The following is a 23,735-nucleotide window of genomic DNA, read 5'->3' as shown; positions in this document are numbered from 1 at the left end:
TTTTTCCCCACCCATTTAAGTTGTCTTGTTAAATACCACTGTCTTTCTAGTTGCCCGCCTCTTATGTTAATCTGACCATATATCTCATTTCTCTCTACTTTCACTGGCTTATGTGAGTAATCACAAAACCATCACTTTTGAAATCCCACCCCTTCAATTATTTAAATTTATTGGCCATCCTACAGTATTTCATAGTACCAAAATACAAAAGTAACCACCCTTTCAGTCCATCTTGCTGTTTTAAAAGAGTAACTCTCCACTAAACCTTAACTTTTAAACAGGTAAAACTCAAGTTACCTACTTTCATATCTAACTTCTCTAGTGCACACTGCAGAGTGCATTCTTTTCAATCTTACCTTTAAGCATCCCTGTTACTAGCACTTTCTCTAATACCTAAAAAGATCATCTCTACTTGACTCCAAGTAGACTTTTCTCTATCTGTTAAACCTAGCACTTGCTCCTACAGTACTTATTACCTTGATACGGCACTCTTATAGATAGCACCCCAAAAGGCAAACCCCATTTCTCGGTCACCACGTCCCCGAATCTCTTTTAAAGTTTTTTGTCTATTCGTTCTAGCATGTCGAGGGAACAGTTGCTAGTGTGCGGTCCTGGTCAGCTAGTGCACCTAGGAATACTGAGGCAGTGTTACAATTGCCTCATGTACACAGACAACCCTCTCCTCCTCCCACAAAACACAAATACATGAGATGCAACTATACGGCCAAACTGGAGGCTGAGCTCTTCAACATAGGACTGGCAAGACCAGTCAGGAGGAGAAGGTTACCACACACTATAGACCCAGTCTCACATAGTACCATCACAACCTCAAATCATACACATAAACACACAAAGACATACTCAAGGCTCTGATCAAAAATCTACCAAAACAGCAGAGGCCACCAAAGCAGACACCCAAACAACCACCACCTCAGAACACAACACCTGCAACACATAGACCTTACAGTCAGAGTGTCAAACAGTCACAGCCCTTAAGGCCAAACACAATGCCAGACACACTAGTCATTGGTGACTCCATAGTCAGACACACTGACTGAGTAAGGAGAAGGTCACAGTAAGCTGCCTGTCGGGCACTAGAATCCGCCACATAACGCAAGCACTCAGGTCTCTCAACAGCAGGTACAAATATGTAGCCCAGGCAGGTATGACCCTGACCTTGAGCAGTATCCTATCTTCACCAAGAATGATGCCACAATACAGAGATAAGATGATCAGCTTTAACAATTGGCTTAAACTCTGGTGTCATTCAAAGGGGATCCAATGTCTGTCTGCCTGGGATGACATGCTGGACAAGCCTTGCACCTGTCACCCTGGGATTCGGATATTGGCAAAGGCTCTTGCCACCCCATAGTGCCTTTTTAGGCAAGGCTCAAATTCTAAACCTACCACCTAGAACACAAAAGGAAAAAAACTAAGGGTAATGCTGCTCAATGCCAGAAGTCTAAATCTCAAAATGCAGGCCCTTCTCAGTATGGAGAACATCGATGTCAGTGAAGTGACAGAAACCTGGTTCAAGGCTCCTGAGAGCACCCCAGCACTATCAGGTTTTACCTCTTATCATCCGGACAATACTAAGAAAGGAGGGTATCCATATTCATCAAAGACACCCACACCTCAAGACTGGTGGCAACGCACGATGCATCGGAGACCATCCAGGTGCAATTAACCATAGGCAAGACTGCTCTGCAAATTGTAGCATGTTACAGGCCACCCTCACAAACTCAGGAACCTCACATGGCCTTCCTGAAAACACTAGAGGGGATAAATGTATCACCAAACACCATCATACTAGGTGACTTCAATTACCCTAATATAGACTGGGATCACTACTCAAGCCCAAACACCCTAGCCCAAAAGTTCCTGGAATTCATAAACTCAAATGCCATGGAACAACTAGTCACCATCCCCACAAGAGGAGAAAACATACTTGATCTCATCATCACGAACATGGGAGCACAATGTTCAACACCGAGTATACCCCTCACTGGTGAGATCAGATCAACTAATCTGGAGGTCCTCATCCCACCCCACCTGAAATAAAAAGACCACAGTAAAGAACTTCGAAGCCGACTTCACACTTCTAAAGACTAGTGTGGTCTCCTTTAAGGCCCCGAGCCGACGGAAAACAGTACTCAAGCCGCTGAATCACTTACAAATGCCTTCTACCAGCACCTGCAGGACTGCATGGATAAGGCAATCCCAAGCAAAACAAAGACTCTTTGTAAAGGCAAGCGTCCACTCTGGTGGACCCCAGCCATAAACAAACTCTACAACAAAGAAGGAAGCTACTACAAGATAGAGCAAAATCCTTAAAAGGTAAGACACCCTTGATCACTATAAGTAAAAACTAAGAGCTCTCATAAAATCATCCAAAGCAAATTTTGAGAGAAAAATAGCTAAAGACTCAAAAGACAATCATAAGGCCTTCTTTAGCTATGTTAGAAACCTGGGAGGAAACTCCCAGATATGCTCAGAACTAGTTCAAAATGATGTGAAGATTACTGATCCTACAGACATTGCCAACATACTGGCTGACAGGTTCAGTGCAAACTTCTCCCCCTCCCCAAAAGGAGAGATATCTATACCAGCGATTGCAGCCCCCAAACATCTCAAGTGAGAACTGCTCTCCAAAGCAAAAACACAGCATCCATGGGACCTGATGGTGTCCCTGTGTGCTCAACTCAACGAGGAATTAAACCCACAGCTAGGACAGCTGTTTAATCATAGTCTTACCTCTGGATATGTACCCAGGAGTGGCGACTGCAACTGTGGTCCCACTTCACAAAGACGGTGCCTCCACCGACCCTGGAAATTACCGCCCATTAGCTTGACAAGCCTTATCTGCAAAGCCATGGAGAGGATCATAATGGACCTCATAAATAAAGACATAGGGAATTTGCAGACTTTGGATCCATCCCAGTTTGGCTTTGTCAAAGGCAGATCATGCCTTCTAAACTTGGTTGACTTTTGAAACAGTCACCAAAGCCATTGATGAGGGAAAGGCAGTCCATACAGCCTACCTCGATCTGGCGAAGGCCTTGATACAATACCCCACTCGGGTATCATTGAAAAACTCATCAGCTTAAATGTTAACCCATACATCACAAGATGGGTTGCAAACTGGCTGAGTGACAGAACCCACAGGGTCAGAGTTGCTGGCGCCATGTCAGACTCAAAGCCTGTCACAAGTGGTGTACCACAGGGCTCAGTCCTGGGCCCACTCTTGTTTGGCATCTACTTTTCCAGTACAAGCAAACACAGGAGGGTTATGGCTGACAAAGTTTGCAGATGACTGCAAACTGGGCCATAGTAGAAAACACATCTGACACAGATATCCTTCAGAAGGGTCTCACAGAAACGGATAACTGGTGCCAGAGCCATGGCCTAAAGTTAAATGCCAAAAATGCATAGTCATACCCTTCGGGAAAAACAAGGTTACCCTAGCTACCAAATAGGTGGCAATCCACTGAGTACAGAAGAAGTTATCAGGGACCTGGGGACCCAGGTTGATAGTAGTCTGTCATTCGACACCCATGTAGCTAAAGTAGTTAGGAAGACCTTCTACATTGCCCACCTTATCATGAAGGGATTCTCATCTAGATCAAGGGAGGTCATAGTCTCCTATACTCATCACTCATCAGACCAATGATTGAGTACAATGCCCCATTCGGAATGTATCTGACCCGACACTTGCAGCAGCTGGAGAGGCCACAAAAGTTCCTCACCAAAAGGATAAAGGGTCTCAAACATCTGTCCTATGCTGCCCGACTGAAAGAACTCCAGCTCTATTCAGTCGGCTCAGAGGTGACCTTTGCCTAACATACAAGGCCATGTCAAACCCAGATTTGATGAATATGCTTCACCTCAAAAATCTAGATCCATCAGAGCCACAAGGGCGGGAGACTTAAACCACGGCTATTAATAGGGGCGTGCTGGAGGATAGATTCATCACCCAAAGACTCCTATGCTGTGGAATAAAATCCCGGTGTATGTGAGGCAGAGCACTGGCCTTGTTCAAGAGAAATCTTGACCAATGGATGGGAGATCGCAGATATACCCCAGGGATTACCTCAGTGTCACTGCTCAAAAGAGGCACAGCAAAATAATGGGTATAGTTCCCCATACTAAAGGGGTGGCGTAAGCCACAAAACTATGGGCTAGGCTTGTAAATGCCCTCGGGCAGATAGCCTAGTATGAACCTATGAACCTATATATACATATGTGTGCAAGGTTGCATTAATGTATCATTTATATTGCCGTGATATATACTGATGTGTGCAAGGTTACATTAATGTATCGTTTATATTGCCATGATATATACAGATGTGTGCGAGGTTACATTAATGTATCATTTATATTGCCATGATATGTACAAATGTGTGCAAGGTTACATCAATGTATCATTTATATTGCCATGATATATACAAATGTGTGCAAGGTTACATCAATGTATTATTTATATTGCCAAGATATATACAGATGTGTGCAAGGTTACATTAATGTATTATTTATATTGCCATGATATATACAGATGTGTGCCAGGTTACATTAATGTATTATTTATATTGCCATGATGTATACAGATGTGTGCAATGTTACATTAATGTATTATTTATATTGCCATGATATATACATATGTGTGCAAGGTTACATTAATGTATTATTTATATTGCCATGATGTATACAGATGTGTGCAATGTTACATTAATGTATTATTTATATTGCCATGATATATACAAATGTGTGCAAGGTTACATTAATGTATTATTTATATTGCCCATTTTAGCAAGAAAATTAATTTATTTGTGCATTTTTTACTATATTCTGATGCATCTGTTTTCTTTTAAGCCCTCAAGAATGCAGGTTGCAGTGAGAATCTGAAAGAGCAGGTATCTTTTCGAGAATACATTAAGCCTAATTGCAACAAATCTTCACCAGAATCATTTTCCATTACAAGAAGTGATGTGATACGTACTGGAAGTAGAAGTGAGAATTCTGTGGAATTATTAAAGGCATTTATCAAGAAAACTAAACTAGAACTGCATCCAGAAAATGAAGGAGGGAAACAGCATATAAAGACATCTAACCGCAAAAACAATTCCACTTTTCATAAACACACTGTAAAATTAACTCACAGCGGGAGAAAACAGAAGAATCTGTCTACAACAGATGATCGTACTTTCACTACAGAAAAAGCATTTAATCACAATGGACCAAAGCAACATAAATGTTCCATATGTGACAAAACATTTACTCGAAAGTATCACCTGACAAGACATCAGTATGTTCATAGCGAGCAGAAACCGTATAAATGTCCCCTATGTGAGAAGGGCTTTACACAGAAGAAAAGTTTAGAAGTTCACCAAGTCAGCCACACTGGACAGAAACCCTATAAATGTCCTACATGTGAAAAGGGTTTTAGAGATAAGTATTACTTGGAAAAACATCAATTAGTCCACACAGGACAGAAGCCATATAAATGTTCCACGTGTGATAAAGGGTTTTCACTTAAGAAAAGTTTAGAAGTGCACCTAATTACTCACAGTGGACAGAAGCCATATAAATGCCCCACATGTGATAAACATTTTGCAAGAAAGAGTACAATGGTAAAACATCAGAGTGTTCACAGTGGGCAAAAACCTTATAAATGTGAAACATGTGGTAGATGTTTTACCCAGAAGAGTAACATGATAAAGCATCAATATGTTCACACCGGGCTGAAGCCACATAAGTGTGACACATGTGGCAAGTGTTTTACAGATAAGACTAGTTTGAATGTGCATAATGTTAGCCACACTGGACAGAAACCGTATAAGTGTTCCACTTGTAGTAAGGGCTTTGCAGATAAGAAAAGCCTTGCATTGCATCAGTTTACCCACACCGGACAAAAGCCTTTTAAATGTGCCACATGTGACAAGAATTTTACACGCAAGTATAATTTAATAGTGCATCAGGTTAGCCATACTGGTCAGAAACCCTATAAATGTGCCACATGTTTCAAGTGTTTTACAGTTAAAAGTCATTTGACAGTACACCAGGTTATCCACACTGGGCAGAGGCCGTACAAATGTTCCACATGTGACAAAAGTTTCAGATTCAGGAGAAGTTTAGAAGTGCATCTGATTACTCACACGGGAGAAAAGCGTTATAAATGTCCCATATGTGGTAAACATTTTACACAAAAGGGTAGTGTGGCAAAACATCAGAGTGTTCACATTGGACAGAAACCATATAAATGTACCACATGTGGCAAGTGTTTTAAGCGCAAAGAAGGTTTACAACTGCATCAGGCTAACCACGCAGGACAAAAACCCCATAAGTGTTCCACATGTGATAAGTGCTTTACAGTTAAGAGTAGCTTGACAGCACATCTGATTATACACACTGGGCTAAAACCCTTTAAATGTGCCACATGTGGCAAGGGTTTTGCAGCTAAGAGAAGTCTTTCACTGCATCAGATTGTCCACACAGGTCAAAAGCCATACAAATGTGCAACATGTGGTAAGGGCTTTATATGCAGGAAACATTTAGAACAACATCAGGATAGCCACGCTGAATAGATGTGTAATTATGTGCCTAAGGTTATCATGGTAAAACATCAGTATTTTCACAAACGCCAAGGGACAGCTGGCAAAAGAAAGCATAAAAAATCAAAAAAGGCACGTAAGGGTAGAAATACGAAGAGAAGAAAGGAATGTAGGTCACTGGAGCAGCCAGTTGTCAGTCATGACCTCATCATGACCTCATGCACTAATGATTAGAGAATGGCGAATTTAGTACGAAAGATGAAAAGTGCAAAATGGAAGTTCAGATTCATGAACTGCTCTTTGAGTGATTCACTAGCTCTGTACAAAAAGAGGGAAATGCAGCTGGATGCAGATTCTATAGTACAAAACTAGGAATGTGTGCAAATCTAGGAGAAAGGTGTGAAATGCTTGGCTGTTGTGATCCACATACTGATGAGCAAATGATTGGGGTAGGATTCATGCATTGGAATTTGTGCATTCATTTCATTATACAGGTAGCAGAAAAACCTCAAAAGTGTGAGTCGTGAAATATCAGCACATGGGATCTGACAGTGCGGACTGTTCAGAAATTGGAAAAATTTGAGATTGTAGTTGGGGACATTCTCTTTCACTGGCAAGTTTGATCAACAGCAGTTAAAACTAAATAAACTGAAAGACAGGTTCGGTGAGTTAGCTATTTTTGTTAATGTTTTTTTTGGAAATAGTCCTTCGGTTTGTCATTTGTTTGACAGTGTACTTTTTAGGGATTGTCATTTTATGCTTGGGTCACTGCATTTAGAGCTGTGTTTCACTGCTTTAGTGACTGCAGTTCTTCAACCAGAGAGCAGGGATAGAGTTTCAGCGTAGGTTGTCTTCATCCCTCCTCACTTCTGTGACCATTGAGTTACTATATTTAATTAAGAGAGTGTGGAGGGGGTGTTACTTTTTGTTTATTAACTGTTCCCCCTGGGTTGCGCATTTTCAAACTGTGGATTAATTTGTAAGGGGTTCACTTGTCAGGGCTTTGATCCTGTGATATAGCTCCATAGTATTTAAAAAGGACAGTCATGTCATTAATCAGTGATATAGTCACCTTTAGTGACTACAGCACCCTGAGAGCTAAGAGATGTAAAAGTATACGATATCAGGATTATGTGCCTGAACCATCTTTAAAGCCCGCTTAAATGCGCTACAAATATCGGTAAATAACACCATAGGAAAGCATCGGTAACTGAGCTGTCTAAGAGGAGATACCATTCAGGAAGCCAAGAGGGTGCATTTATGCTCTTGCCAGCATCCAGTAATTAAATACATCTGCATACCCTTACCTTACCTCTGGCTGGGGGGGGGGGTGTCATGTGATCTGCATTACCACAATTCAGTCCTCTTGTTCAGTGCAAACTTTTGTACAACAGCTATGAAGGCTGTACCACCAATAGTCACTGGCAGCACTCCGTAAGAAGGTCAGTTGATAGGAGTGACCTGATAAAATATTGTTAACTTTTTAGGTTTGTGATTGAGTGTCCTTTTACCAAAAAAATAGTTGTGAATATATTAAAATGCAGTAAGAAACAATGTGCAAAAAAGTATACAGGACACTGATCAATTAATAAGATAAATAAATATAGTAAGTGAAACTGCTATGGCAAAGTAGTGCCATTAAAACAAAAGAGAAAAAATGGACAGAAGCAAACACAGACTTTTGTTATGAAAGTAAACAAAGTTCCAAAAAGATTGTGATATATTGGAGGGATTTAGGGAGGGAGTAAGGTCAGTGGAAATTCTTAAAAAGACAGATGTACTAATGATAAATGATATTAAGACAGATCTAGATTTGTGTTTAACCATTTCTAACCTCAAACTAAAAATCTTTTCTCTGGCTAAATAAAATAAAAAATATACAGTGCAATACAAAGAATAATTTGGCTGCTACAAGTGTACAAATGACACAGTTTATAAAATCTTACATGTATGGGAGTTCCTGAGGGCTAGAAAAAATCATTTTGGACCCCAAGAATTTGAAAGACCATCACAAGACATGAAAAGAGACTGGCTGGGAGGGGCTGTGGTTGTGAGTTGCTAAATAAGACTTTAGTGAGAGTAAGTCTGGTTATCAGAAAACTTTTAGGTATTTATTTTCACCAGTATTGCAAGAATGTATTATTATGATATTTAAGTAGTATCACTTTGCATACATTGTCCTGTAAATTTTAATTTGTGTACTTTTTTTTTGGAGGGGGGGGGTGATGATTTTATTGGTATTTAAGCCTGATGTATGTTTTTACCTTTAAAGGCCAGTGTGGCAGAAGCACTAAAATAAAAGTTTAATAGTGGTTTTCCTCATGTGTTGTCTCTGTGCAAACCCTGTTGAACACATCAGAAGTGTGTATGTAGATACAAGAGGTAAATAAATAAGTATAATGTAATATATAATAAACTCTTCCAAATTTTATTTTATTTATTTATTTACTTGTATTTGTTAACTGTGTAGCTGAACTGGTGCAGGGAGGATTTTCAGCCGTGGCCCAGGTGCTGAAACCCAAAGCAGTGTATACATATGTAATACAAAGCACATGAAATACACAGAAGTACAAAGCCAGAAATAGCATGCGGGAGTGAATAGCTTGAGATGTCATTTAACTACAGATTACTATAGCTTGGATTAATTATTAATTAGTTATTAATTAAGTCATCCTACCTCTCTCTGGAGTCTTTCCTTATCAGATCTATCATCTAATATGCTGTCCCATCTGGTACATCCAAATCCAAGTATATCGATCAAATGGAAAGGTCCCTAAGATTTCTAATCATGAACATTAAAGGTTTTAAATCTTTCATCTATCCCATAAGATTAGCACGGACTCTAATACTCGTCAGCTTACTGGCTGCTTCAAGGCTACTGCAACGATCCAATCCTAATTGACCTCCTCTTTCTTTGCAAAACCAGTGCCGCTACAAACACCTGCACTAGAGACCTAAATCAAAGCCAAAACATAAACAAGACTTAGTGGAGGTATATGTTCCTAACACTGTATATTTCCAACCTATGGAATAAGTTGCACTACAGGTCAAAGTACTACTTTAGCTAATTTTAAGGCTAGTCTTGATGGTGGGATGGGTAGACACAAATTTAGACCAGTAGTATTGTGTAAAGCCCTGCTCAATTTGTGAGGTAAGTAGCATTATGTGCTTGACAATGGTATTAAAAACTTTTAATTTTGTCCACTTAAAGGTGCATATGGCTAGGCTTCTTATAGATGTTCTTTGTGTTTCACTGTTGCAGTCATTATATTTGGGTAATCTACTGGCAGGTTGCCCTCAGTCGGCCTGAATAACAAAGTCTTGGGTCCTGTGTCCGTTGCTGTCTCCTCTTCCATGATGTCAGGGGTATAAAACATGCAGCCAATGCCATTTTATTCAGTCTTTCTTGCCACGCGGTGCCCGAAGCAGAAGCAGTTCGCAAGTGCCGGTCGGCCGACTCCTGAATTTTTCGCATTCGAGTTCCAGAACCGAAGTCTTCAACTAAAGCTAAGTACCCCATTGGGGAAACTTTTTCTTGCTCCTTACCGATGTCAGTAAAAGTTAATAATTAAATTACTTGTGGGAAGCAAATACCTCATACGGATTTTCATTTGTACTGTATTCCTTGCCTAGGCTCAGATCATAACGTGCCTTGCTGTCGGTTTTGTGCTAGATTTAACCAATGCACTATTAAGCGTCGGTATATTTTTGCTTCAAAATATTTTGGATCCAGATTTAATTACCCTGAAATGTCGTCGGTTAGCAATCCAACTACCGGAGTACACAAAAAACGCAAAGAAAAAGACAAGACAGACTGTCGAGGTCCAAAACCGACGAAGAAGCTTCTCCTAAGCCAGTCGTCGGTTCGCCAGTACTCAGTGAGGTGCTTTCGCAACCCCTGATACCCGCTACTTTTGAGTCGCAGGCCTCTACCGAGACCCATGCAGAGTCCAGTATGCCGTGAGATTCTCAAAGTATTGAACCCGTGGATGTCTCTCCCTTGGGTGGGTCCAGAGCCGCTGAGCAGGCACCAGCTTCTGAGGGTGTTTTCAGGCCTCAGCATTTTTATATAAAACCGATGCCAGCTTCAAAAACAAGATCAAAAACATCTTCTAAATCTAAAAAAACAACGCATGAGCCACATGCTCAGTCCCCTATGCCTAAAAAAAAACAGATGATCAAAATGGCCGAGGACTTAATTACCTTGATCAGGGGTTCCCAACCCCCCCCCCCCCCTGCTAAGAGGCCTAGGCAAGACACTGATTATGAATCTTCAGATCAGGTTTCTATTTCTTCTGATTCCTCTTCTGATCAGGAATTTCTATTCCACCCTATGAGGATTCAGATGCAGAAGAATCCATCCCATCTGCATCTACTCCTGAGGATTATTCTTTTGGAGAAACCTTGCATACTTTAAGGGAACATTTTCATTGGGAGAGTCAGGATTTCTCTGAATCAAAAAAGAGGCTTAGGGATTTCCTTATTCTTCCTCAGCATAGGCCTTTGGCAATACCTCCTGTATTAGACATTGTTGATTATGTGTTTTCGGAGACAAGCATGGCTCCTGATTCCCTACCACTGGCTCCTAGTAAGCCAGACAGATATTATAGGGTTCCTGACTCCCACAAATTTCTATTCAAAAATCCTGCAGCTGATCCTGAGACTATCTCACAGGGTCCCAAAGGTGTAAAGGCCTCTACAGCCAAAAATCTTACCCCCTCTGATAGATATTCCAGGGCGCTAGATAGATGGGGAAAGAAGGTTTATACATCTGCAGCCTTGGCAATTAGGGCCTTAAACTGCCAGTTTCATATGCTTAAATATCAGCAGCATGTTATGGGCTTATTGAAACAGAAAATTATGTTGATTTCTGATTGTGTGGAAAATAAAGAATTACAGGAATTATTGCATGCAGCAGAACATGTTGGAAAGCATACTTTGCAATGTGGTTTTGATTCCTTGGAAACCTCTTGCAGGGCCGCAGTTACTGGATCTATGATTAGAAGGCATGCCTGGCTCAAGGAGCAAAATCTGCCTGATCATGTTAAAGCTAAATTGTTGGATGCCCCTTTACAGCATGATACTCTGTTTGCTAATAAGGCAGAAGAGGTTTTAAAGAATATGGAAGACAAAGCTAAATCTATGCAAACTGTAAAAGATTTCTTACAAGTGCAGCCACCCAGGTTCAGTAGGCACTGGCCTACTAAAAACTGGTCCTTTCCTGTGTCCAACAGAGCCTAAAAGGCTCTAGATACCAATCACAGGGTTCTTACAAGTCAAAGCAATGGGGTGCCTCCACCTCCAAATCTGGAGGAAACAAAGCACAACCCTACAGTAAGCAGTCTCAATGACTTCCCTCTACCTTCACCAAGCACTTATCTTTTGGCAGCCTCCTTGGGGGGAAAAGTAGCACTTCATGCTCAAAATTGGCAGTTAATTACCTAGGACAAGTGGGTATTAAACATAGTATCCCAGGGGTACAGATTTCATTTCCATACTTTGCCAATTCCAAACGGTTGGCCAGATCTTCCACAGAATCAGTGGGCAGAGGCTCAGAAACAAGTTACGACCCTCATGGATATAGGGGCTATTCAACCAGTACCAGAACAGGAAAAAGGACAAGGTTTTTATTCAAGACTTTTCCTGGTACCCATAAAAGACAATGCCTGGCATCCAATACTGGACTTATCAATTTTGAACACATTCCTGGACATTCCAAAATTCAAAATGCTGACTTTGCAACAGCTACTGCCTATGCTGGCCAGGAACGCTTGGTTAGTGATTCTAGACTTAAAAGAGGCATACCTGCATATACCAATAAGGGAATCGTGCAGAAGATACCTCCACTTCAAGGCAGGTTTTTTGCATTACCAATTCTCTGCACTGCCCTTTGGCTTATCTACTGCGCCCAAGGTCTTTACAAAGTGCCTGGCACCAGTAATTGCATTTTGCAGACAAGTATACAAATTTATCCTTACCTGAACGACTGTCTCATTCAAGCATGGCGGGGAGATGCATTCAGGGTATATGGAGCCCAAAACAAATGCATCTGCATATCAACCAGAAAGAGATGCTAACTGTTCAGAATGCTCTGACAGCCTTCAAGGACTTACTTCATCCAGGACAACTACTGATAAAGACAGACAACACCACGGTTATGTGGCACATAAACAAGCAGGGGGTGGTACACATTCCTACCCCCTTTGCAGACTAGCCATGGCGTTGTGGAACACAGCTTTGACTTACGAAGTACATATTCAAGCTCAATTCCTGCCAGGAAAACAAAATACTCTGGCAGACAACCTAAGCAGAAATCTTATGGACCCGCACGAGTAGAAACTGGATCCACAAATCATCAGCATGGTAATACAGAAATGGGGGAGCCCAGACATAGATCTATTTGCCTCTCTCCAAAATTATCAACTGGACAAATTCTGCACGAGGACTTATCACAGACAAGCATGGAAAGTGGATGCCCTACCCTAAGTTGGAAAAACCTATCAGTCTATGCCTTTCCCCCTCTGCCTCTTCTCTCCAAGGTCTTACTAAAGGTCAGACAGGAAAAAACAAAAATGATCCTGATTGCTCTGGACTCGCCTCACCAGCACTGGTACCCAATTCTAAGGAATATGTCTCAACTCCCTCCTTGGTATTTGCCTCAAATACCTCATCTACTGTCTCAGCAGAACAATCAAATTCTGCACACTCAGCTCCAAACTCTGAACCTTGCAGCATGGCTGATCATTTAATTATTCAAACAACACCTCCCAGTAAGTCTATGATGGATGTCATTTTGGAAGCCAGAAGGCCTAGTACTAGAAAATCTTATGCTGATAAATGGAAGAGATTCTGTGCTTGGAACCAAGCACAAGGAACGGACACAGCAAAACCAAATATCCCTCAGATTTTACAATACCTGACTGAGATGCTTGACAAGGGCCTATCTTTTTCTTCAATAAAAATCCATGCCTCTGCCATCTCGGCTCATTACAACACGGAGCCTCCCCTCTTTTCTCATCCTCTGCTAAAACAGTATCTTAAAGGGGCCAAAAATTTAAGGCCTCCCAGAAGATCACCAACTCCTGCATGGGACCTCAATTTTGTGCTGGAAAAACTCATCCTGCCTCCTTTTGAACCAGCAGCTACTGCGGATATAAAATTTTTATCTTGGAAAACAGCTTTCCTCTTGGCAATCACTTCAGCAAGAAGGGTTTCAGAACTACAGGCTCTCATGGCTGTGGAGCCTTTTATTACATTTTACCCGGACAGGGTGTCCCTCAGGACCAATATTTCTTTTATGCCCAAGTTGGTATCCAGTGTGGCTCTTAACCAAACAATTCATCTGCCAACATTTTACCCAAATCTGCAGAACAAGGGGTAGCGGATTCTGCATTCATTGGACGTACACAGACAACTAAGATTCTACTTAAACAGGACCAAATCTCTAAGAAAGTCTGAGCAACTACTGGTGGTATTTGCTTCAGGATCAGAGGGGAAGGCTATATCAAAGCAGACTGTTTCTAAGTGGATAAGCCACTGCATTCGTTTCTGCTACTTGCATCATGGTAAACCTGTGCCCAAGGGAATCAGGTCACATTCCACCAGGGCTGCCTCTACTTCAGCAGCCTTTCTCAGAGGAGTTCCAACCAAACACATTCTAGAAGCTGCTACTTGGAGCTCTATCCATAACTTCACAAAGCATTATCATTTGCCTCTCTTCTCCAAATCCAGGGCAGGCTTTGCCACTGCAGTTCTGCAGGGCCTTGTAGCTGCTCTTAATGCTGTTTAGTTCCATCCTTCCATCCATAGCTTTGGGATTCTACCCAAATGTAATGCCTGCAACAGTGAAACACTAAGAACATAGTACAGTTGTGTACACTTACCATAAATGTAGATGTTCGAGTGTATTCACTGTTGCAGTCTGGGTTACCCACCCGCCATCCCCCTTTTTCTATAACTTCTCTTTCCTTCACTGTGTTGTAAAGCCTTTGTGGTGTATTTGCTTTTAGATGAAGGTAAAAGTTTATGTTGCTAAAAGTGCATTTACATATATTGCTGTTTATTTGGGGGGGCACCTGACATCTGGGGCAAAAAAAACTGAATAAAATGGCGTCGGCTGCATATTTTATACCCCTGATGACCTGACGTCATGGAAGAGGAGACAGCAACTGACGCAGGACCCAAGACTTTGTTATTCAGGCTGACTGAGGGCAACCTGCCAGCAGATTACCCAAATGTAATGACTGCAACAGTGAATACACTTGAACATCTACATTTATGGTAAGTGTACACAACTGTACTTTTCCATGATCACCTGCCTTGTATTATTCCTGTTCCATGGTTGCCTGCCTGGTACTATTCCTGTTCCATGATTGCCTGCCTAGTAATATTCCTGTTCAGTGATTGCCTGCCTAGTATTATTCCTGTTCCATGATCGCCTGCCTAATATTATTCCTGTTCCATGATCGCCTGCTTAGTATTATTCCTGCCCCATGATTGCCTGCCTAGTATTATTCCTATCCCGTGATCACCTGCCTTGTATTATTCCTGTTCCGTGATTGCCTGCCTAGCATTACTCCTGTTCCATGATTGCCTGCCTAGTATTACTCCTGTCCCATAATCACTGGCCTATTATTATTCTTATTCCATGATTGCCTGCCCATTATTATTCTTGTTCCGTCATCACCAACCTGGTATTATTCCTGTTCTGTGATCGCTGGCCTGGTATTATTCCTGATGTTCTTTGTGTTTCACTGTTGCAGTCATCACATTTGGGTTATCTGCTTGCAGTAGCCCTCACTCGGCCTGCTTATCAAAGTCTTGGGTCCTGCGTCAGTTGCTGTCTCATCTTCCATGACGTCAGATAGTCAGGGGTATAAAGCATGCAGCCGATGCCATTACATCAGTCTTTCTTTCCGTGCGGTGCCCGAAACAGAAGCAGTACGCAAGTGCCGGTCGGCAGACTCCTGAAATTTTCATTTTCGAGTTTCAGAACCGAAGTCTTCAACTAAGCTAAGTACCCCATTGGGGGAACCTTTTCTTGCTCTAAACAGATGTCAGTAGAAGTCAATAATTGTATTTCTTGTGGAAAGCAAATACCTCATAAAGGTTTTTATTCGTACTGTGTTCCTTGCCTAGGCCCTGACCACGATGTACCTCTCTGTCGGTTTTGTGCCTTATATAAAGAATGAACTATTCGTCATCGGTATATTTATGCTTCTAAATTTTTTGGTACTCAGTTCAATTACCCAGATATGGCTTCGGTAAGCAACTCTACTGCTGACATTCTGAAAAAATGCAAAGATAAAGACAGAGACAGACCGCAAAGGTCCAAAACTGCTGACAACGCTTCTCCTAAGCTAGTCGCCAGTTCGCCGGTACTCAGTGAGGCGATTTTGTAGCCCCTGATACCCGCTATTTCAGATTTGCAGGCCTCTACTGAGACCCATTCGGAGTCCGGTATGCCACGAGATGCTTCAACTGTGGAACCTGTGGATGTCTCTACATTGGATGGGTTCAGAGCCGCTTTGCAGGCACCGGCTTCTAAGGGTATATTTAGGCCTACTGATTTGCATATTAAACTGATGCCATCTTCTTCTTCAAGGCCTAAAACTCAGTCCATGCCTAGAAAACCGATGCCCAGACTGCATGGTCAGGCCTCTATTCCTAAAAAACAAATGATAAGAATGGCTGAAGACCTTATTACTTTAATCAGGGGAAGCCACCCTTCCCCCTCTAAGAGACCTAGGACTGAGTTTGCATACATAGGAGGGGAGAGTGGCCCTAATTAAGGTGGTTTGCCTTGCAAACACAAAGTGCAGGGGTTGAGTCTCACAAGGGATAATCTGAACCTACGATTCTTCTGATCAGGACTCTGAATTTTCTGTGTCTTCTGATGATCTGGATTTATCCTTATCTACCTATGAGGATTCTGATGCAGAGGACTCTATTCCCTCTACTTCCCCTCCAGAGGATTTTTCTTTTGGTGAAATCTTGCATACTCGTAGGAAGCATTTTCGCTGGGAAAGCCAGGATTACTCTGACTTTAAAAAGAGGCTTAGGGATTTCTTACTCCTACCCCAACACAGGCCTTTAGCTATCCCTCCTGTACTGGGCATTGTTGATGATGCCTTTTCGGAATCTAGCTTGGCCCTTGACTCTTTACCTCCTGAACCCAGAAAACCAGATAGATATTACAGGGTTCCTGACTCTCACAAGTTCCTTTTTAAAAATCCTGCTGCGGATCCTGAGACCATTTCACAGGGACCCAAGGGCATTAAGGCTACTACTGCCAAAAATCATACCCCCTCTGATAGAGATTCCAGGGAGCTGGATAGATGGGGTAAGAAGGTATACACTTCTGCAACCTTGACCATTAGGGCCTTAAACTGCCAGTTTCATATGTTAAAATATCAGCAGCATATTATTGGATTGCTTAAACAGGAAAATGATGTTGATTCCTGACTGTGCTGAAAATAAAGATTTACAGGATTTAATGCGTTCTGCTGAACAAGTTGGCAAACATACTTTGCAATGTGGTTTTGATTCACTAGAGGCATCTTGCAGGCCTGCTGTCACTGGGTCTGTACTTAGAAGGCATGCTTGGCTTAAAGAGCAATCTTTGCCAGATAATGTTAAAGCTAAATTGCTGGATGCTCCCTTAAACCAAGACCGCCTGTTTGGCAACAAAGCAGAAGAAGTACTCAAAAAGATGGAGGAAAAGGCTAAATCTATGCAAACTGTTAAAGATTTCCTGCAAGTACAGCCTCCCAGATTTAGTAGGCATTGGCCTTCTAACAATTGGTTCATTCCTGCCTCTTCCAGGCCTTCTCAGTCCAAACCCAGAACCAGCAGAACCCCAGGCTTCAGTCCCAAGGTACGTACAGGACTAAGCAGTGGGGGGCTCCCTCTTCCAAAGCAAGGAGTAGTAAGACTCCCCCCTATGGTAAACTGTCTCAATGACTTAACTTTAAAACTTCTAAGTCCTGCTCAACTGACTGCTCCTTTAGGGGGAAATATTGCCCTGCAGGCATAAAATTGGGAACTCATTACTAGGACAAATGGATTTTAAATATAGTTTCCCAAGGATAGGATACAGATTCCACTTCGACACATTACCGACCCCAAACGATTGGCCAGATCTACACCCAAATCAGTGGGCAGAGGCTCAAAAGCAAGTTCTCTCTCTCTTAAGTATCAGGGCTATTCAAACTGTCCCAGAAGAGGACAAGGTTTCTACTTAAGACTTTTCCTGGTGCCCAGAAAAGACAACCCCTGGTATCCTATCCTGGACCTCTCCATACTAAACACATTTTGGTTATCCCAAAATTCAAGATGCTAACTCTTCACCAGTTGCTTCCTATGTTAGGCAAGGATGCCTGGTTGGCAACACTGGATTTAAAGGAAGCCTACCTGCACATCCCAATCAGGGAATCTTGCAGAAGATACCTACGCTTCAAAGCAGGCTTCATGCACTATCAGTTCTCTGCACTGCCCTTTGGCTTATCTACTGCACCCAGGGTATTCACAAAGTGCCTAGCTCCAGTCATTGCATTTTGCAGGCAAAGAAATATTCAAATGTACCCATACCTGAATGATTGTAGACAATATTATTTAGCAGAAATGAAAAGAGAACAGTAAAACTACTGTAACATTTAAGCATTTTACTCCTCTGAAGATTAATGTCCTATTTTCTGTTTTTTGTCATTTTATGATCAATACAATGTATTAGATATAACTGCTATTTACTATTTTATTTTAATCTACTACCTAGTTGCTTACTATTTTGTTAGCTATTTAATTTAATCTTTAACCTTGTTATAACTGTGGTGTTTGGAGCTTTTCTTCCTGGCCTGTACTGAAAATGGACATATATACAGTTAGACTAGCCCGGTCAACAAATGTAAAATTAATGTAAAATAAATACATAAATAAATAAAAAATTGTAATTCAGGCAGAAAGCCAGGACATACTATTGAATCATCTGGCGTTTGTACAAAAATTGCTAACGTCTCTGGGGTGCACTATAAACGAAAAGAAATCACATCTTGTACCCTGCCAACAAATTGTATTCCTGTGAGCAAGCTTGAACACAACTTCCCAGATGGCTTTCCACATGCCAGAGAAACAAGTTCATTTGACAGTCTACTTCAAACTACTGGCCACAAAGATCCTGCTATCTGCAAGCAAATACTGCAAACCTTGCAAGACTGCATATGAGGAAACTACAATGGTATCCAAAAAGCCTATGGTGTCAACATTCTCAGGATCTAGAAGCAATGATTCCTATAATACCTTGCCTACAGATAGAGTTCCTTTGGTGGGCAGAGGCCTGCCACCAAAACAAGGGACTTCCATTCACTCTACCCCCTGCTGCCCAAACCCTAACAACAGACACATCAGACTATGCATGGGAGGCTCACTTGGCAGGGAAGTGCATTCAGGGCAAATGGAACCCGAGTCAAATGCATCTGCATATCAATCAAAAAAGAAATGTTAGCTGTACAGAATGCTCTGACAGCCTTCAAGGACCACATTCTTCCAGGACAATTAATGGTAAAGACGGACACCACCACTGTTATGTGGTACGTAAACAAGCAGGGGGGAACCTATTCATACCCTCTCTGCAGACTAGCCATGGCTGTGTAGAACACAGCCTTGGGCTACCAAGTGTACCTACAGACTCAATTTCTGCCAGGAAAGCTAAATACACTGGCAGATGAACTAATCAGAAATCTCATGGACCCACACGAGTGGAAACTGGAATCAAAGATATTCAACATGTTGAGAAACAAATGTGGGAGCCCAGAGACAGACCTGTTTGTTTCCCACCAGAACTACCAATTGAACAAATTCTGCACAAGGACTCCCCACAAACAAGCTTGGAAAGTGGATGCCCTGTCCTTCACCTGGAAAAAACTCTCAGTTTATGCCTTTCCTCCTCTGCCTCTCCTCTCCAAGGTACTACTAAAGATCAAACAGGACAAATCAAGGACAATACTGATTGCACCAGACTGGCCACGCCAACACTGGTACCCCCTCTTGCGCAGTGTGTCACTGCTGGCACCATGGCACCTGCCTCAGACCCCTACCCTGCTGTCCCAGCAGGAGAACCAGATTCTGCACCCTCAGCTTCAAACCCTGAACCTGGCAGCCTGGCTATAATTACCTGATCTCTCCATTACCATCACTCAGTAAGCAAGTGTTGGATGTCATTCTGGAGGCAAGGAGGCCTAGTACTAGTCTTATGCTGAAAAATGGAAAAGATTTTTTTCCTGGAACCAAACTTAGGGGATGGGCACAGCAGCGCCCAATTTACCTCAGATTCTTCAATATTTAACTGAGATGCTTCACAACAAACTCCTCAATAAACAAAAGAAGATCAATTAGTAAATCACAAAAAAGGCAGCAGCGAGGCCACAGTATACACCGTTTTTATTGAAAATAGAGTGAGCGCTTTCGTCTGTGTTAGTCCAGCAACTTCTTCAGACAAGTTAAAACCACATTCTGTTACAACTTAAATGCTGTCAAGTAGCATAATCAATTAAGCAATTAAAACCATTTTTTTAAAAAAGAATTAAATAAATACTACCAACAATATTTCACCATTATGCTAGAATAGAAGTACAATTTACATTATTTGCATTATAGGCTATGTTATTATTAAAAATGTGTTCTTTAAACAACTACACAGGCATCCCAAAACATTTGTCTCGGATAAAATAAAATGAAATAAAACAATGAAATAATAACATAGCCTATAGTGCAAATAATGTAACACTGACAAAAGCGCTCACTCTATGTTTAATAAAAATGGTGTATACTGTGGCCTCGCTGCTACCTTTTTTGTGATTTAACTGTGATGCTTCACAAGGGCCTTTCCTTTTCCTCCATCAAAATTCATGCCTCAGCCATTTCAGCTCATTACAACACAGAACCACCCCTTTTCTCTCATCCACTGCTCAAGCAGTTCCTCAGAGGGGCCAAAAATTTAAGATCACTCAGGAGAGCCCCAACTCCAGCCTGGGACCTTAACTTTGCATTGGAGAAAACTCACTCTACCTCCTTTTGAGCCAGCTGCAAATGCAGAGTTGAAATTCCTTTCTTGGAAACAGCCTTCCTTTTAGCCATCACTTCAGCAAGAAAGGTGTCTGAATTATAGGGCCTTATGGCAGTGGAGCCTTTCATCATCTTTCATGAGGACATGGTGTCCCTCAGGGCCAATCCCTCCTTCATGCCCAAGGTGATATCCAGTGTGGCCCTTAATCAGTCCATTTGTTTGCCAACCTTCTTTCCTAATACACACAACAAAGGGGGATGTCTTTGTAAATACTTTAGTTGTTTTGTTGAATATTATAATAATACCTATTTTTAATTACTTGTATAAAATTGTTATGATATTTCTCTTATATGTTAAATTAAAAACCTGTTTTGAAAAAAAAAAAAAAAAAAAAAAGAAGAAAGGGGGATGGATACTGCACTCCTGAGATGTGGACAGACAACTTAGATTTTACTTGGACAGGACTGAGCCTCTCAGGAAATCTGAACAGCTGCTGGTTGCATTTGCTGCATGGGCAGAGGTAAAGGCCATTTCAAAGCAAACTATTTCTAAATGGATAGACCATCGCATTCATTTCTGCTATAAGCACCATGGAAAACCTATCTCACAGGGGATTATACCCCATTCAACCAGGGCTGCATCTACCTCTACAGCCTTTCTCAGAGGTATACCTACTAGGGACATCCTAGAAGCTGCTACCTGGAGTTCTGTGCATACTTTCACCAAGCATTACCATTTGCCAATTTTCTCTAAATCCAGAGCCGGCTTTGCCACTGCAGTCTTGCAGAGCCTTATAGCTGGTCCTAATGCTATCTAATTTCCTCCTTCATCCTTAGCTTTGGGAATCTACCCAAATGTGATGACTGCAGCAGTGAAACACGAAGAACATAGTACAGTTGTGTACACTTACCATAAATGTAGGTGTTCGAGTATATTCACTGTTGCAGTCCTGGTTAAACTCCCTCCAGCCCCCTGACTCCTTTTGGCTATACCTCTATTCTTGTTTACTATGCTTAAAGCTTTTTGGTGTATTTGCTTTTTTGTTGGAGGTGTAACCTTGTGTGTGTGTGTATATATATATATATATATATATATATATATATATATCTATATATATATATATATATATATATATATATATATATATATATATATATATTATATATATATATATATATATATATATATATATATATATGTATATATATATATATATATATATATATATATATATATATATATATATATATATATATATATAAAATTGCTTCCCATTATGGGGGCACCTGACATCTGGGGCAAGAAAAACTGATCTAATGGCGTTGACTGCGTGCTTTATACCCCTGACTACCTGACATCATGGAAGATGAGACAGCAACCGACGCAGGACCCAAGACTTTGATAATCGGGCCGACTGAGGGCTACTACAAGCAGATAACCCAAATGTGATGACTGCAACAGTGAATACACTCTAACATCTACATTTATGGTAAGTATACACAACTGTACTTTCTGTGATTGCCGGCTTGGTATTATTCCTATTCTGTGATTGCCGGCCTGATATTATTTCTATTCTATGATCACCAGCCTGGTATTATTTCTATTCTAAGATCACAGGCGTGGTATTATTCATGTTCCATATTCCCTGGCCTGGTGTTATTCCTGTTCCAATATTCATATTAATAGCTCATTACAAAATATCTTCTTTGTCTCCTGATGACCATGTAAGATTGTTCTGAATGATCTCCCTGTTATTATTATGGGTGACTTTAACTTCCTTTCAGTAAAGTGGTACATCTATATCTCCAGTATAGGATATGTCCAAAAATTCCTACTCTTTACTCTTTATTAAGAAAGTTCCCTTGAGCAGTTGCCAAAGTGTTGTAATACAAGGCATAACGTTCTTGACATGATTTCTACAAATATGGCTGACTCTTCCACTGCTCCTCTGGTGTCTCCTTCTTCAGAGTAATCTGACCACAATTGTTATCTCCCTTAAACTCCCAAAAGCCCCCACAGCAAATCCCACTGAATTTAAGAACTATAAACACGTCAACCTCAACATACTATGTGATGAAATATCCAGATTTGCTTATGACTGCACCACTTTTCACCTTGGTAGCAAGGAATTAAATCTGACCACAAATGTGATCTCTCTTAAATGCCCAAAAGCCCCTACAGCAAATCCCACTGAATTTAACAAACATGTCAAGCTCAACATACTGTGTGATGAAATATTAAAATTTGCTTATAACTGCACCACTTTTCACCTTGATAGAACAGCAATCAAGGAATTCTCAACGAATTTAAAAATCCATAGAGCTGACAGTCCCTACCAGAACAAGTATTATGGGAAATTCAGAAATAAATGACCTTTCTGAGCCACCATTATCAATAAATTCTACAATTAAAGAAAGTCCTAAAGTTATATAATAGATCCAAAATCCCTCTTATTGAGGATAATATCAAAAACATTACAAAAAAAAAGACTGAAAAAGCCCATCAGGTCTACTAAAGGAGCCCGTGATCTTATAATTACCTTTAGCTTTGAAGATGGATTCATAGGTTGGTACTAGGCTATCGGCCCTAGGGCCAATACAAGCCTAGCCATAACAATTCCCTGGCTATTTCTTCCCACACTATTTACTTTCCTGGACCCCTAACAGGGCGGTTGACGTGATCCCCGGGGTGAATTTCCTTTCTCCCATCCAATCATCAAGGTTCCTTTTGAAGAGGGCCAAAGAGACACTCTGCTTGACATGTATGGGCAGTCTATTCCAGAGTCTGGGGAGTCTCTGGATCAGGAACCTATCCCTCCAGCCTGTTTTGTTTATTGTGATGACAAGATTTAGATGGCTGAAGCATGTGGCTCTGAGGGATTGGGATTTCTTTAAGTGTAGCATGTCCAACAGCTATGGGTTTGACATGGCCTTGTATGTTAAGCAGAGATTGCCTCAGAGTAGACTATATTCGACAGAGTATAGCTGGAGTTTTTTAAGGTGGTCAGCATAGGGCATCTGCTTTAGGCCTGTGATTCTTTTAGTGAGGTATTTCTGTGACCTTTCCAGTTGTTGCAGATGTCTTGAGAGGTACATACCAAATGGGGCATTGTATTCTATAATGGGTCT

The 23,735-nt window shown here is 41.2% G+C and overlaps 1 protein-coding gene across 1 annotated transcript in view; it reads left to right on the top strand.

Annotated features, from left to right (window-relative positions):
* The window catches only part of LOC122798768 (gastrula zinc finger protein XlCGF26.1-like), a 95,902-nt gene extending 86,923 nt beyond the window's left edge, over positions 1-8,979 (top strand). The window contains exon 4 of the mRNA XM_044067879.1: positions 4,870-8,979. Within this exon, the coding sequence (XP_043923814.1) occupies positions 4,870-6,581 (1,712 nt within the window). The 3' untranslated portion in view covers positions 6,582-8,979. The remainder of the gene's footprint in view (positions 1-4,869) is intronic.
* The last annotated feature ends 14,756 nt before the right edge of the window (positions 8,980-23,735 follow it).

The sequence above is a fragment of the Protopterus annectens genome, chromosome 3.part1 (assembly GCF_019279795.1).
Source record: "Protopterus annectens isolate FY-2018-M chromosome 3.part1, PAN1.0, whole genome shotgun sequence".
In the NCBI taxonomy this organism is placed as follows: domain Eukaryota; kingdom Metazoa; phylum Chordata; order Ceratodontiformes; family Protopteridae; genus Protopterus; species Protopterus annectens.
The sequence above is the reverse complement of the archived record's forward strand: the minus strand, read 5'-3'. Positions and strand labels throughout refer to the sequence as shown.